General features: G+C 33.7%; 2 protein-coding genes across 2 annotated transcripts in view; both read right to left on the bottom strand.

The window, feature by feature from the left end:
* Window positions 1–142: 142 nt before the first annotated feature.
* timm21 (translocase of inner mitochondrial membrane 21) lies at window positions 143–7,588 on the bottom strand. The gene is given in 6 exon segments (NM_001386503.1): window positions 143–560; window positions 642–747; window positions 833–906; window positions 3,024–3,121; window positions 4,487–4,549; window positions 7,167–7,588. Coding segments are annotated over 6 exon segments (717 nt in total). The 5' UTR covers window positions 7,450–7,588; the 3' UTR covers window positions 143–467.
* A 3,801-nt stretch (window positions 7,589–11,389) lies between these two features.
* Window positions 11,390–12,911, bottom strand: part of neto1l (neuropilin (NRP) and tolloid (TLL)-like 1, like) — a 227,278-nt gene continuing 225,756 nt past the window's right edge. Inside the window, exon 11 of the mRNA XM_087309376.1 lies at window positions 11,390–12,117. The gene's annotated coding sequence lies outside the window, so the exon portion shown is untranslated. The remainder of the gene's footprint in view (window positions 12,118–12,911) is intronic.

Genomic DNA, 12,911 nt, shown 5'->3' with positions numbered 1-12,911 from the left:
TTTGGCATTAGTTTAAAAAATTCTCTGCTAAAAACAGTAGTAAGTGATGTTTAACCATTTTTTACAAATAAAAGTAAACAGAAAAAATTAAAAAGCTTAGATTGGATGAATTTTTCTATCACTTTAAAAGGACAACAGTCAATTTTCAATAATGGCATCAAATAGCTTTATTAATCTGTATTTCAAATTGCATGGATTAAAATGCTTTCCTATATAATATTTATTGCAAACCACTAATTCCACAAAAACAAACATGCAAATCCTTGTACAAAATGCACAATATTTGACTTTGTCAAAATTTCTAGATACACAGTTATTAACGCAATCTTGCGACACATCAAAATTCAAGCATGACAAATCCAAGCTTGATTAATTAGAACACCAGTATAAATTCAGCAATCAGAAGAAAAACACTGTCTGCTACTGAAAATCATCAATATGCATTTAACACCGTTACAAAACTCGTTTCATCTGTTGTCTTCAATGACGATTGTTCTCCTCGGATATGTGTCTATCTCCACAAAAATATACCGAAATTCATACTTCCCTGTCTCAGGATTCTGTCACAAAGGGAAAAACTGTAATAAAACACATCTTTGCATGAAACAAACTTATTTTCTTTTTGTGATATTACATCATACCTCCTTTGATTCTGAATGAACAGTTCCTCGCAATCCTGGTTCAGATCCCTCAATGTAGAATTTCAGCCGCATGTACTTGAGTCCATCCTTCATGTACTCCAAATGACTAAAGAAAAAAAAAACAAATATGTAATAATTGAGATATGAGATCTCACAGAAGAGTTTGAGTTTACTGATATTATGTATTTTACCTGACTTGTTGCCTTCTGCCACGTCTACTAGTTTCCCCAAAGCCTTTAATAGGCTCTCCAAAAGCTCCAATTACCTTAGCAAATATAGGTTAGCATAGAGTCACCATCAACATCGATTAAACGTATTTTATTTATTGTCAATACACATGTTGAGTATAGGGTAACGAAATGCAGTTAACATTTAACCAGAGTGCAAACATACTCAAGTTAAATGTGCATGCATCCGGAAAATATTCATAGCGCTTCACTTTTTCCAAATTTTTTTATGTTACAGCCTTATTCCAAAATGGATTGAATTCACTTATTTCCTCAAAATTCTACACTCAATACCCCATAATGACAATGTGCAAAAAAGAGTTTTTGAAATTGTTGCAAATTTATTAAAAGTAAAAAAACCAGAAAAATCACATAAACATAAGTATTCACAGCCTTTGTTCAATCCTTTTTTTATGCACCTTTAGCAGCAATTACAGCCTCAAGTCTTTTTGAATATGACGCCACAAGCTTGGCACAGGTCTTTGGGATTTTTTGCCCATTCCTCTAGCACTACCTCTCAAGCTCTATCAAGTTAAAAAGGAAGCAACGGTGTACAGCCATTTTCAGATCTCTCCATAAGGTTCAATAGGATTTAAGTCTGGGCTCTGGCTGGACCACTCAAGAACATTCACAGAGTTGTTGTAAAGCCACTCCATATTTTGGCAGTGTGTTTTGGGTCATTACCCTGCTGGAAGATGAACCATTGCCCAAGTCTGAGGTCAAGAGCACTCTGAAGCAGGTTTTCATTCAGGATGTCTCTGTACATTGCTGCATTCATCTTTCCCTCTATCCTAACTATTCTTCCAGTTTCTGCGGCTGAAAAACATGGTATGGTATTAGCCTGGAGATGAGCGGTACATGGTTTTCTCCAAACGTAACGCATGGCATTCACTCCAAAGAGTTCAATTTATGTCTCATCAGACCAGAGAATTTTGTTTCTTATGCTCTGAGAGTCCTTCAGATGCCTTTTGGCAAATTCCAGATGGGCTTCCATCTGGCCAATCTACCATACACAGATCTACTTGCTACACAGATGGTTGTCCTTCTGTAAAGTTCTCCTCTCTCCACAGAAGAACGCTGAAGCTCAGACAGAGTGACTATCGGGTTACTGATCCCCTCCCTGACTAAGGCTCTTCCACCCGATCACTCAGCTTAGATGGCTGGCCAGCTCTAGGAAGAGTCCTGGTGATTCTAAACATCTTCTACTTACGCATGATGGAGGCCACTGTGCTCATTGGAACTTTCAGAGCAGCAGAATTTTTTTCTGCAACCCTCCCGAGTCTGGAGACAATCCTGTCTCTGAGGTCTACAAACAATTCCTTTGTCTTCATGCTTGGTTTGTGTTTTGACATGCACTGTCAACCCTGAGACCTTATATAGACAGGTGTATGCCTTTTCAAATTCAAATCATGCCCAATCAACTGAATTTACCACAGGTGAACTCCAATTAAGCTGCTGAAACACCTCATGAATGATCAGTGGAAACAGAATATACCTGAGCTCAATTTAGAGCTTTATGGCAAAGGCTGTCAATACTTATTTTCATGTGATTTTTCAGGTTTTTTATTTTTAATACATTTTAAACAATTTCAAAAACTCTTTTTTTCACAGTGTCATTATGGGGTATTGTGTGTAGAATTGAGGAAATAAATAAATTTTATTCACTTCGGAATAAGGCTGTAAAAAAATGTGTGAAAAAGGAAAGCGCTATGAATACTTTCTGGATGCACTGTAATTTATAGGTTTACTTAATATAGACTGTGGAGAGGTAAGCATGATCGAACACCCAATAAAGGGGGAGAGCATGCTCAGAGCCCGGCGGCTAATCAGCAGGCCAATCAGAAATAATAAGCAACACCTGTTTATTCTAGTTTTTGGCCTGCTGATTAGCCGCCAGGCTCTGAGCATGCTCTCCCCCTTTATTGGGTGTTCTATCATGCTTACCTCTCAACATAGACATATTATAATGTTTAAATGAGGTAAAAGATGTACTGTATGCACACTACAGTAGAAAAACTATGAACATATGTTACAGATGAATATGATTAGCTCAATAAGATTAGATCACAAGTTGTAGTCAACAGGCTGATTTATTCATGCATTTCAGACATTAGGTTTACACATATGTGATATATATAGCTAATGAATCACTGACCTCTGGATGAGATCTGCACCTCTCGAAAGCTTTTCCATAGATTTTGCTTGGGCTTGAAGAGGAAAAGAGTTCTTGAAAGACCACATACAGCAGGCCACCTAAAGCGATCAGAAAACATTAATCGGTTCACTTATTATACTGCTGAATAATATGTATATACAAATTAAAAAAAATATGCATAGAAATGATTATAACCTGCCTGCCTGCCTGAATTGCTAAAAGGTTCCACAGTTTTGCAAAGTGATGGCTTTATCATGTTATGACTATGGCTAGCTGTATTGACACAATATATATATATATATATATATATATATATATATATATATATATATATATATATATATATATAGTAAAAAGTGCTATATAAATACATATGAATTTAACTGATTTGTATGATTATAATGTCTGTCTCATGTATTGTATTTGAGTCAGTGTTATCGTTAACAAAAAAAAAAGACTTTGGAGCTGAAATGAAATATAAATACTTGTTTATTTATATGTTTTATGGCGCAGTAGGAAGTGTTGTAGCCTCACAGCTAGAAGGTCGCTGGTTCGAACCTCGGCTCAGTTGGCGTTTCTTTGTGGAGTTTGCATGTTCTCCTTGCCTTTGTGTAGGTTTCCTCCGGGTGCTCCGGTTTCCCCCACAGTCCAAAGACATGCGGTACAGGTGAATTGGGTAGGCTAAATTGTCCGTAGTGTATGAGTGTGTGTGGATGTTTCCCAGAGATGGGTTGCGGCTGGAAGGGCATCCGCTGCGTAAAAACTTGCTGGATAAGTTCATTCCGCTGTGGCGACCACAGATTAATAAAGGGACTAAGCCGACAAGAAAATTAATGAATGAGTTCAAAGTTGTTAAGATCACTATGTGCGTGGAAAAATATCATACACAAAATTACTAAAATCATTAAAAAAAAAAAAAAAAACTACTGAACAATAATAAACTATAATGAAGTAGTTGTTAATTTTAGTAATTTTGTTGCATTTTTATTAAATAGTATTTGGTTATTACATAATATATGTAAACAGATAATTTTGTCTTTAAGCAATACATTGCAAATTTCTTAACATGTTTAAACCATTGCAAGCATTACTAGAACGAATGACCATGTTTTACTACATAGCCACATGTATGTTTTAGCATATTCATAACATATACTGTTATTAGCATGTTTTAATGCAAATGAGTTAGCATTTTGTCAACATAACAAAAATGGTTAGCATTCCTAGAATGTCTAAACTCATGACCTGCATGTTGCTAAAATTAATTACTATGTTAGCAATAATGAACATTTTGCTGATACAAAATCCAAAGTGAATAAAATATAACTAATATCACTATTTAGACATCATCCTGTTATCATCATTAGGAAATGCATGTTGGTGCTTTCTGTTGGTTTTCTGGCACAGTAAGAACAGAGAATGGGGCCCTGAAACATAAGAGTCGTCAATCCAGACCTGGTTACCTGTTACACCGAGTCCAATGAGCACTACGATCAAATAGGTGAAATCTTTGCCAGCTTGTTTAACTGTTGAGGAAAGGAGACATTTATTTACTGAACAGCTACAATTCAATCTACAAGTAAATTTTTATAAATATTATTTTACTGCAATTTTGTAATGCCTATAAAATCACAATGGCTAGATTTATTTGTGATTTTGTTTTGTAACAATCCTCAACTAACAATGATGGGCAGTCCTTATGTATTTTTTTTTATTCAAAACTGTACTGTTTACTTCACTATCAGTACTTTATTAAAGTTTTTTTTTTATTTTAGAAAATGTTTACTTTTAATTACCACTACTACTACATTTGAGTCCAAAACATTGTACCAAATCGTACCGAATTATTCATTTTTAAACTGGACCAATCTGATTGCATCTGTTATTGGGTCAACAAATTCTGATTCAAATAAACCATTTAGATTGAGCATTTAGTAATACATTAACTGCATTTACAAACTAATTATAAAAATGAGTCAATGTTTCCAACATTCTTCTTTTCTTCATTTCTTCTTCTTTTATGGAAAAAAAGGTTAACTCATTTAGAACAAGTCTAAGTGAGTAAATCATGACATAATTTCAATTTTTGGAAGTACCCTTTAAAAATTGAACAAAGTTACAATAACAGAAAAATAACGTTTTTTTTGTTGTTTGTTTGTTTTTACTGCTGAAGTACATTACAGATATAAAATTGTCAGTTACATAGCATTCTTCATAAAATGTTAACACATTTCGCCCTGTTACACCTTTTGTATATTGTATGTTTACAATGTATTTGGGTTATTATCACTATAAAGTGCCTTTGATGTCTCACATGATTGAATCAGTCCTATATGAACTTAATGCGAAATAATGAACTTCTGATGTTTTAATATAATTGGTAAAACCTTTACACACAAGCGGGTAGAATTAGTAGTGTTTTGAAATATGTCTGTCAAATTTTCCAATATTCTTTTACTGAATGAATGTGATTTTTCCATGTCCCACACACTGCACAGCCAACTTCAGTGAATCTAAAAAGTAGGTAAATTAGATAAAATTGAAAAGATAAAAAAAAAAACAAGTTAAGTCTTAAACAAGTTATTTGTTAAAATATGTCCTTTTGATAACGTTTATTTTGTTTTCATAACATTATTAACCATTTTGCATTGGTCCTTAAAATTGTTGTCCACTCCATCATAATGTAGTAAATGCTCGAATAAGAAACCCTCTACAGAGGAGGTTAAAACATCTGCTGTTCGGCCTGTCACAATAATCAATATATTGACTTATCGTACAACACACAGACATGTTTTCAATCATTTTTGGTGATGCAACATATATCGCCCATACATGAAAAACTATTCTAGTTCTAGCCACATTGTAGCTGATTACGTTTATAATCTGTCAGTGTTAGTATGGTTAAAAAAAACACTATAGTATTTACTATTAATTATTATAGTATTAGTATATAGTATTAATATTATTATTTATTTGTTTAGGATATACGTTTTCTATGAAATTACAATACCTAATTATTAAATTGTTAAAATGACTATAATTAAATATTCTTAAGAATAAAATATTATGTGTTCTTTGGAGGGGTGTACTTGCATTACGATGCTATTATAGTGTCAAAATGGTCTTAAAATAATGATAATATTGTTTATCGCAATAACATTTGTTGCTATATATCAAACCACAAAAAATAGATACCATGACAGGCCTATCTGCTGTGCACACAGTAAGTATCTAAACTAACTTTCGTTTCCTATTTTTCCCCATATTGTGTTTGAAACTGAATATTGTCAAGCTTAACATTTCCACTATGTCACAGTGAAATATGAATGAATAAAATAATAATAAAAAAATAAAAAATCTGAAAAAAAAAATTAAGCTTTTAAACTGTGTACAAAGAGCATATTTAGGAGGCACTTTATCAGCTGCAGGTAAAACATGTGTTGAAGAAATGCTATCTTTAGCCAAACAATGTCCTGTCACAAATCCTTTTCTTTTTTTATTGACACTTTATTTATTTAATAAAATGTATTTTTTTAATGTATTTATTTATTGTTAATTAGTTAGTTTTATGTAACAACTCTTATACACACATACTTTACCAGCAATATCTTTCTCAGTCTATATAAAGGATATCCTTCTAAAGTCCATATAAAGGAGCTCATTGACTGTTTGAAATAAAAATACATACCAATATCCACCCTGTAATCTTGTTTACCACTGTCATGTTAAACTTTTATGAAAATAAATGTCCATTATTCTATAGTTAAGAAATCACATAGGATTTTTTTGCTAGGTTTATAAATAATTTGTTTAAGTTTGAAAGTTTAACAAAATATTTTAGATATTGGGTTTTATTTTGAAAAAGTGCTGGAGCTTGACCAACATTTATTTCTAACAGCTAATGTCTAATTAATGCAACAACTATGTGGTTAAATCAAAAACCTTTTTAATGTCTCAAAGGCAATTTAACTTGATAATGACCCATTTATTAAGTTCTGTAATACTTAAGTATAGTGCATATGTATATAACCAATCTTTGGTTATATAACATGTAAAAAGTAAATAAACACCAGTAAGTACTTTAATCGTTACTTACTTAACATTTATAACACATTAAAATAAGTTTTAAACACGTAACGTTACCTTTCTGTGTTGCAGACCCTCTGGAAGGAGTGTGTGGACTTCTGGAGACTGACAGTTGATCGGTGTCCTTCTGCTCATCTTTCCTACTACACAAATAAACTCCTGTATAAAGCGAGCGAGTGTGATAAAATGCCCACTTTGAACAGGGGCAGTGGTTTGTCTGAAACACGGGATCTAGTGTCAGTAAAGATGATCTCGGTTGCTGTAATCTGACATGCACACGTTTTAATATGTGCTGCACACAATTTGTCGTCCTTCCAATTCTCAATACTAAAGAAGACATAATGAGTACAACAAATATATTGCTCTAAATAAAAGATATAACGTGCATAAATTTAAAGAACGTATTTTAATGACTTTCACATGTCTTGTCGTTTAACCAACACACTGAACTAGAAGTCATTATTTGTTGGCTTCACGCTATTTAGTTTTTTCATAATAAAAGCCTCAAATCAGAGTCCACGAATATAAAAGGATACCTCATCAATTAATTTACCATCAAACCTTCCAGGATATGACTTTTTTAAGTAGAACATAATATAATATATATAATTTAAGGACTTATGAAGCAAATGACTGCCTGTGGAAGAAACTAAACATCATATTTGTCAAATTTTCTCACAGATGTTCAACAACATTTATTATTTTAAAGTTATGGCATCCTAAACATAATTTGTGTTGATTTGAATTGAAATAATTGTTGAGAAAATAAATATATCCTGTAATATAGGCTAACTTATTATAAGGCGATTTAGTTTATTGAACTGGAAGGCATTTGTTGTTGACTTCACACTTACTGTTTTTATTTTTTATTTTACAAATTAAAAGTCAACAAGTCTCCAAACTCTCCGAATTTCATCCTTGTTACACAAATTGTTCCCCATTGTTACACAAAACGTGTTCACGTCAATCGCCAATCTAGTTAAACCTTTAATTGCACTTTAAGTTGAATACTATCTATATCTAGTAAAATATTATGTAGCTGCCATCATGGCAAATATAAAAAAGATTAGTTATTAGAAATTAGTTATTATTATGTTTAGAAATGTGTTTTAAAAATGGGTAAAGAGAGGTTAGTAATTCAGGAGGGCTAATAATTCTCACTTCAAATATGCCCCAAATCCTGCTTTTTTTCTGCCATACAGCATCAATTTATCTTGGGAATGACCTTCAGATGTCCCGCAGAGTGGCCAGAAAGATTTTGAGCCAATTTTCTTACAGGATTGTGGCTAGGTCACTACATGATGCTGGTGGGGGAAAAAAAACCTTTCCTGATTCTCCAAAACACTTCAAAGTGGCTTAATAGTATTTAGTTCTGGTGACTGTGCAGGCCATGGGAGATGATCAACTTCATTTTCAAGTTCATCAAACCACTCTGTTACCGGTCTTGCTGTGTGTATTGGTGCATTATCATCCTGATATACAGCAACACCTTCAAGATACAGTGTTTGAACCGTTGGGTGCACACGGTCCTCCAAAATCGGGAGCCCTGGCAGTGACCTGCCCATCTAGCACACGCCATTAGGAAAGCCATGATATTACAGCCTAAACTATCACTGATTAGGCATGGGTCGATATAAGATTATGGTATGATAACCTTGGATATAAATATCACAGTATTACAGTATTGACATCACTGCTCTAATATGCTCTTCTTACATGTCTGGGTAAAAAAAAAAAAAAAAAAACTTTTTTCCCTTTTTACACAATATATTTTAATTTGAGAAACATTTAAAATATTTTGAAGCAATAAACATGTCCAGCTAAATAATTAAAATGAATTATTGACTTCTGCTGTCTTCATTTGTTTCAAAAACACAAATTGTTTAATTTAAAACAGCAACTTTGGAGATCTTTTCTGCTGGAGATAATGCTGTCCTGAAAAAACAAACTAAAAGTAATGTAAAAAAAAAAAACTTACTCATACCTTAGGGACGGTATAGCAGATAATTTTGACAGCTTTAAAACCTTGACTTTTCCAAACCGCAGTATACCTTCAACACAGTTATTGTCCCTTACCTATCAGTGATACACCCCCATGCTTCACTTTAGGCATGCAGCTAGGCACACTTCTTTGCAGGTCTTTAGACTGTAACTCTCCTGGATGTGGGAAAGACAGTGAAGGTGGACTCATCTGAGAACAATACATGCTTCACATTGGCACCATTGAAATTGACTTTGGACATTGGCAAGAGTGACAAGGTTTGGCTATAGCCCTGTATATTAAGCCTGTGGAGTACCCGACCAAGAGTTTTGATGAAAACAGGAGTGTTGAGGTGCAAATTTAGTTCTGCAGTAAGTTGGGCAGCTGTGATTTTATGTTCTTTTGGATACAATCTGGGTTGCACCCACAGTTGCTCTTGGATGTGGTTCGTCCATCTTAGTGGCATGCTGATATTACCGTGGATGCAGTGGCTTTTGATACTTCACAAAGACTTGCTGTCTTAGATACGTACCAACAATGTGTCCTTTTTTGAACTTGGATATGTCACATAATGTTGTTTGCATTGCATTATTTTAAACAAAACTGTGCTATCACTCCGCTAATTAAACACTCTGCTCTTACTCGTGGAATGTATAATCAATGTAGATTGGCCACCCTACACTAAATTGGCCAGTGTTTCAGTTTCAGTGTTTCCCTGTACCTTGTATAATCTATGTAAGCTGGATCACTGAACATTTTTTAATACAACATACAAAATTAACCACAAATAATTAAAGAGCCCCTGTTATAGGTTTTTGAAAATGACCTTTCATGCAGTATGTAACAACTTTCAGTGAAGTGAAATATCCAGTTAAGGCTTAAATCTAAAAGTGCACCATGTTTAAAACTATTGATTCATCTATAAAAGAGTCAACTCAATAGTGGTTCAAATAAATTGCGTGTTTATGATTCTTTAGCTGTGCCATGCGTGACGTCAATAAGAAACGTGGAGCCCCACTCATTAGTTGCACGTGCAGACCCAAACAGATTGAAACCCCCGGCTCCGCCCACAAACACTCTAGAAAAAAAGCTGTAGCAGATGTCGGCTGAATCATTCAGAAGACGCTGTGCTCTGAAGTGTGAGGAAAACTTAAAGTTACTTTCTCTGCCCAAAGATGAGGCCGTGAGGAATCAGTGGTTGAAGTTTATTTTTGCAAAAATACCTCAGCATTTTAGCCCCAGCCTTATGCTCTGTTCCCATCATTTTTCTGATGAGTGCTTCAGCAAACTACACGCTTACAATGAGGAATTCATCAGCCGTTTGTTAAATAAAGGATAAGAAAAGACTATTGATGTATGGCGCTTTGTCAGAGCTTGACAGGAACTTTACAGTACACACTTCATGGATCAGTTTCTTCTTCCATTTTACAAGTGTAAGTGTGATTAAAATGGTTGCCTCCTTGTTTTCTCCAGCTTGCAAATTATGTATTGAATTGTTAATTGTTAATTTTTAACAATTGTTAATTGTTAATTTAATTGTTTTGTCTTTTGCAATCGCTTGTACTGTATCTAATTAACTCTTTATATTCTCATATAGATCTAAAACCATGTTGAAAATGCAACACGTGCCGCTTTAAGGATTTTAATGCGTTTGTGAGCTCGCAATCCACTGCCGTTTGTTGTTGCTATGGGCACTGTCAGCTGTTCCTACAAATATGCGCTTGTCAAGTTTCAGGGGGATGAGCAAATCGTACTAAAATGTACGAATTAGATTGTACAAATTCGTACGAATTAGCCACTAAATTAAAAAGTTACGAATTGCCGTGAGATTATGTTGAAATAGTTCAGCTTTTGCCACTGAGTGCATTATTACCGAATGTGTGTCACTGTTTTGATTTATGGTTAAGTAGTATGGTTATTGCTTTAGTGCACTCCTGCATTGGGCTCACAAAAAAAAAACACTGTGCACTCTGACTGCTTGTTGATAAGCTGTGATGGGCATTTCTCTCTGTCTCACGCTGAACGCAGTCGACCAGTCACAACAAACTGGGTGATCATATCAATTAACATTGCGCTAAAGAGGGGTTTGGGAACAAATGAATTGCTAAACAAATCATATGGGAGTCGTAGGGATAATTGGGCAAAAGTAAATGCATATTATAAGACAATGTAAGTGTTTATGGACCCTGCATGCATATCAGAATGTTGTTAATGACTTCCAAAACCACAATATGACCTTTTTTAATGTATAACAGAGGCTCTTTAATAAGAAAAAATAAAGGTCCAAAGCAGTCCACAATAGGTTTGATTCACTTTATTTAAAATATTCAGTCAGCATCATTCAAATATATTAACTAAATACTTAATCAAATGATAGGTTTCAGAAATCGTAATCGTAGAAGGGAAATATTCTGATATGTGCTTGTCTTTCAGTTGATACCAATTTACTGTATCTGTAAAGTTGCTCGGAACACTCATATTTTACTGTATGCATAGACATGACCATAACTGACCTTAATGTTGCACATTAAGAGAACAAGTCTTGTGAGAGATGCTAGTCAGAGACGTCTAACCAGGCAAAAGTCACAGTGAAATCACCTAGAGAATTTGAAACTAGTTTACCCCTTGGTTCATGTATTTGACTGTATGGTTGTGTTTTAAAGGTCTTGATCTATGTTTCTTGTAAAGTAAAAACGTTTTGCACTTACTTAGGACATTACAGATTGTATTGAAAAATAATCTGAGCATTAAAATCATCAAATCAGAAGAAATAAAAACATGTTCATATCCCACTGAATGAAACATGTACATCAGTTTGTATATTCAGTTTCAGTCCAGAATCTGAAAAAATGTTGAAGTCTCCAAGAGCTTCACAGTATCTGATACTGAACATGAATCGGTGTCAAGATATTCCCAGACAAATACTAAAAATTGACAAAAAATGTCACAATGTCAACCTCTTGAAGTTCTTTAAGGCCATTTCCACAAGATGTCAGTCACGAGAGGTGGAGGGAATGATGGAACAGCCTGTAAAGAAATGAAGATGTTATTCAAACTCACATCTAAAACAGATCTATGGTACTGTAGACATTCATGTTTACATAGAGATAAAATACCATTCAAAAGTTATTTTGATTGGTTAAAATGTCTCCTGTGATTACCAAGGCTGTTACAATCGCCTCTTGGTGATTCAATTCTCTTTGCTTGGTTTCAACTTTTCGACATCTAAAGTTGTCAAAATCTCAAAATCATTTAAATAGAATAAGTGAATCAAATGTAGGGTCAAACAACATTATAAAAAGTATCATTAAACATTATCGTTTATCAATTTTAATATTATTATTTCACAATTTGTTGCATCCACTATAATACAGCTTTTCTATTATTTTATAATGATTAAAGTTTATTTTGTGTCACTCCTAGAATGATATTTTAAGATAATAAATACTAAAGATATATAACATGAATATGTATAACATTTATAAAAGTAAAAGGGTTGAAACAAACCTTTGTGCCTTCCACGTCAGATGACATTTTGTTTACGTATTATAAGAAAGTGAAACATTCACCCATAATGCAAATTTATCAATAAATTCTTCAATAGCATATCATTTACTTTGCTTATAGTGTCTCAATTCTAAAACACAAATGTCATGACAATGATCACACAGACAGAAACACTGACAACCCATCTGAATTAGAGTAGTGATTAATTAAAATAAGTACATTTGACATACTAGAGAGAATAGGGCTTTTTCTACACCAAACACCAGGCAAAGACAATCCTGAATTTCACATTTCAAAAATGAGCTAAACGTGGT

This window comes from Danio rerio, chromosome 24 (genome assembly GCF_052040795.2).
Source record: "Danio rerio strain M-AB ecotype USA chromosome 24, GRCz13ab, whole genome shotgun sequence".
In the NCBI taxonomy this organism is placed as follows: domain Eukaryota; kingdom Metazoa; phylum Chordata; class Actinopteri; order Cypriniformes; family Danionidae; genus Danio; species Danio rerio.
This window is presented reverse-complemented; position numbering and strand designations above follow the sequence as displayed.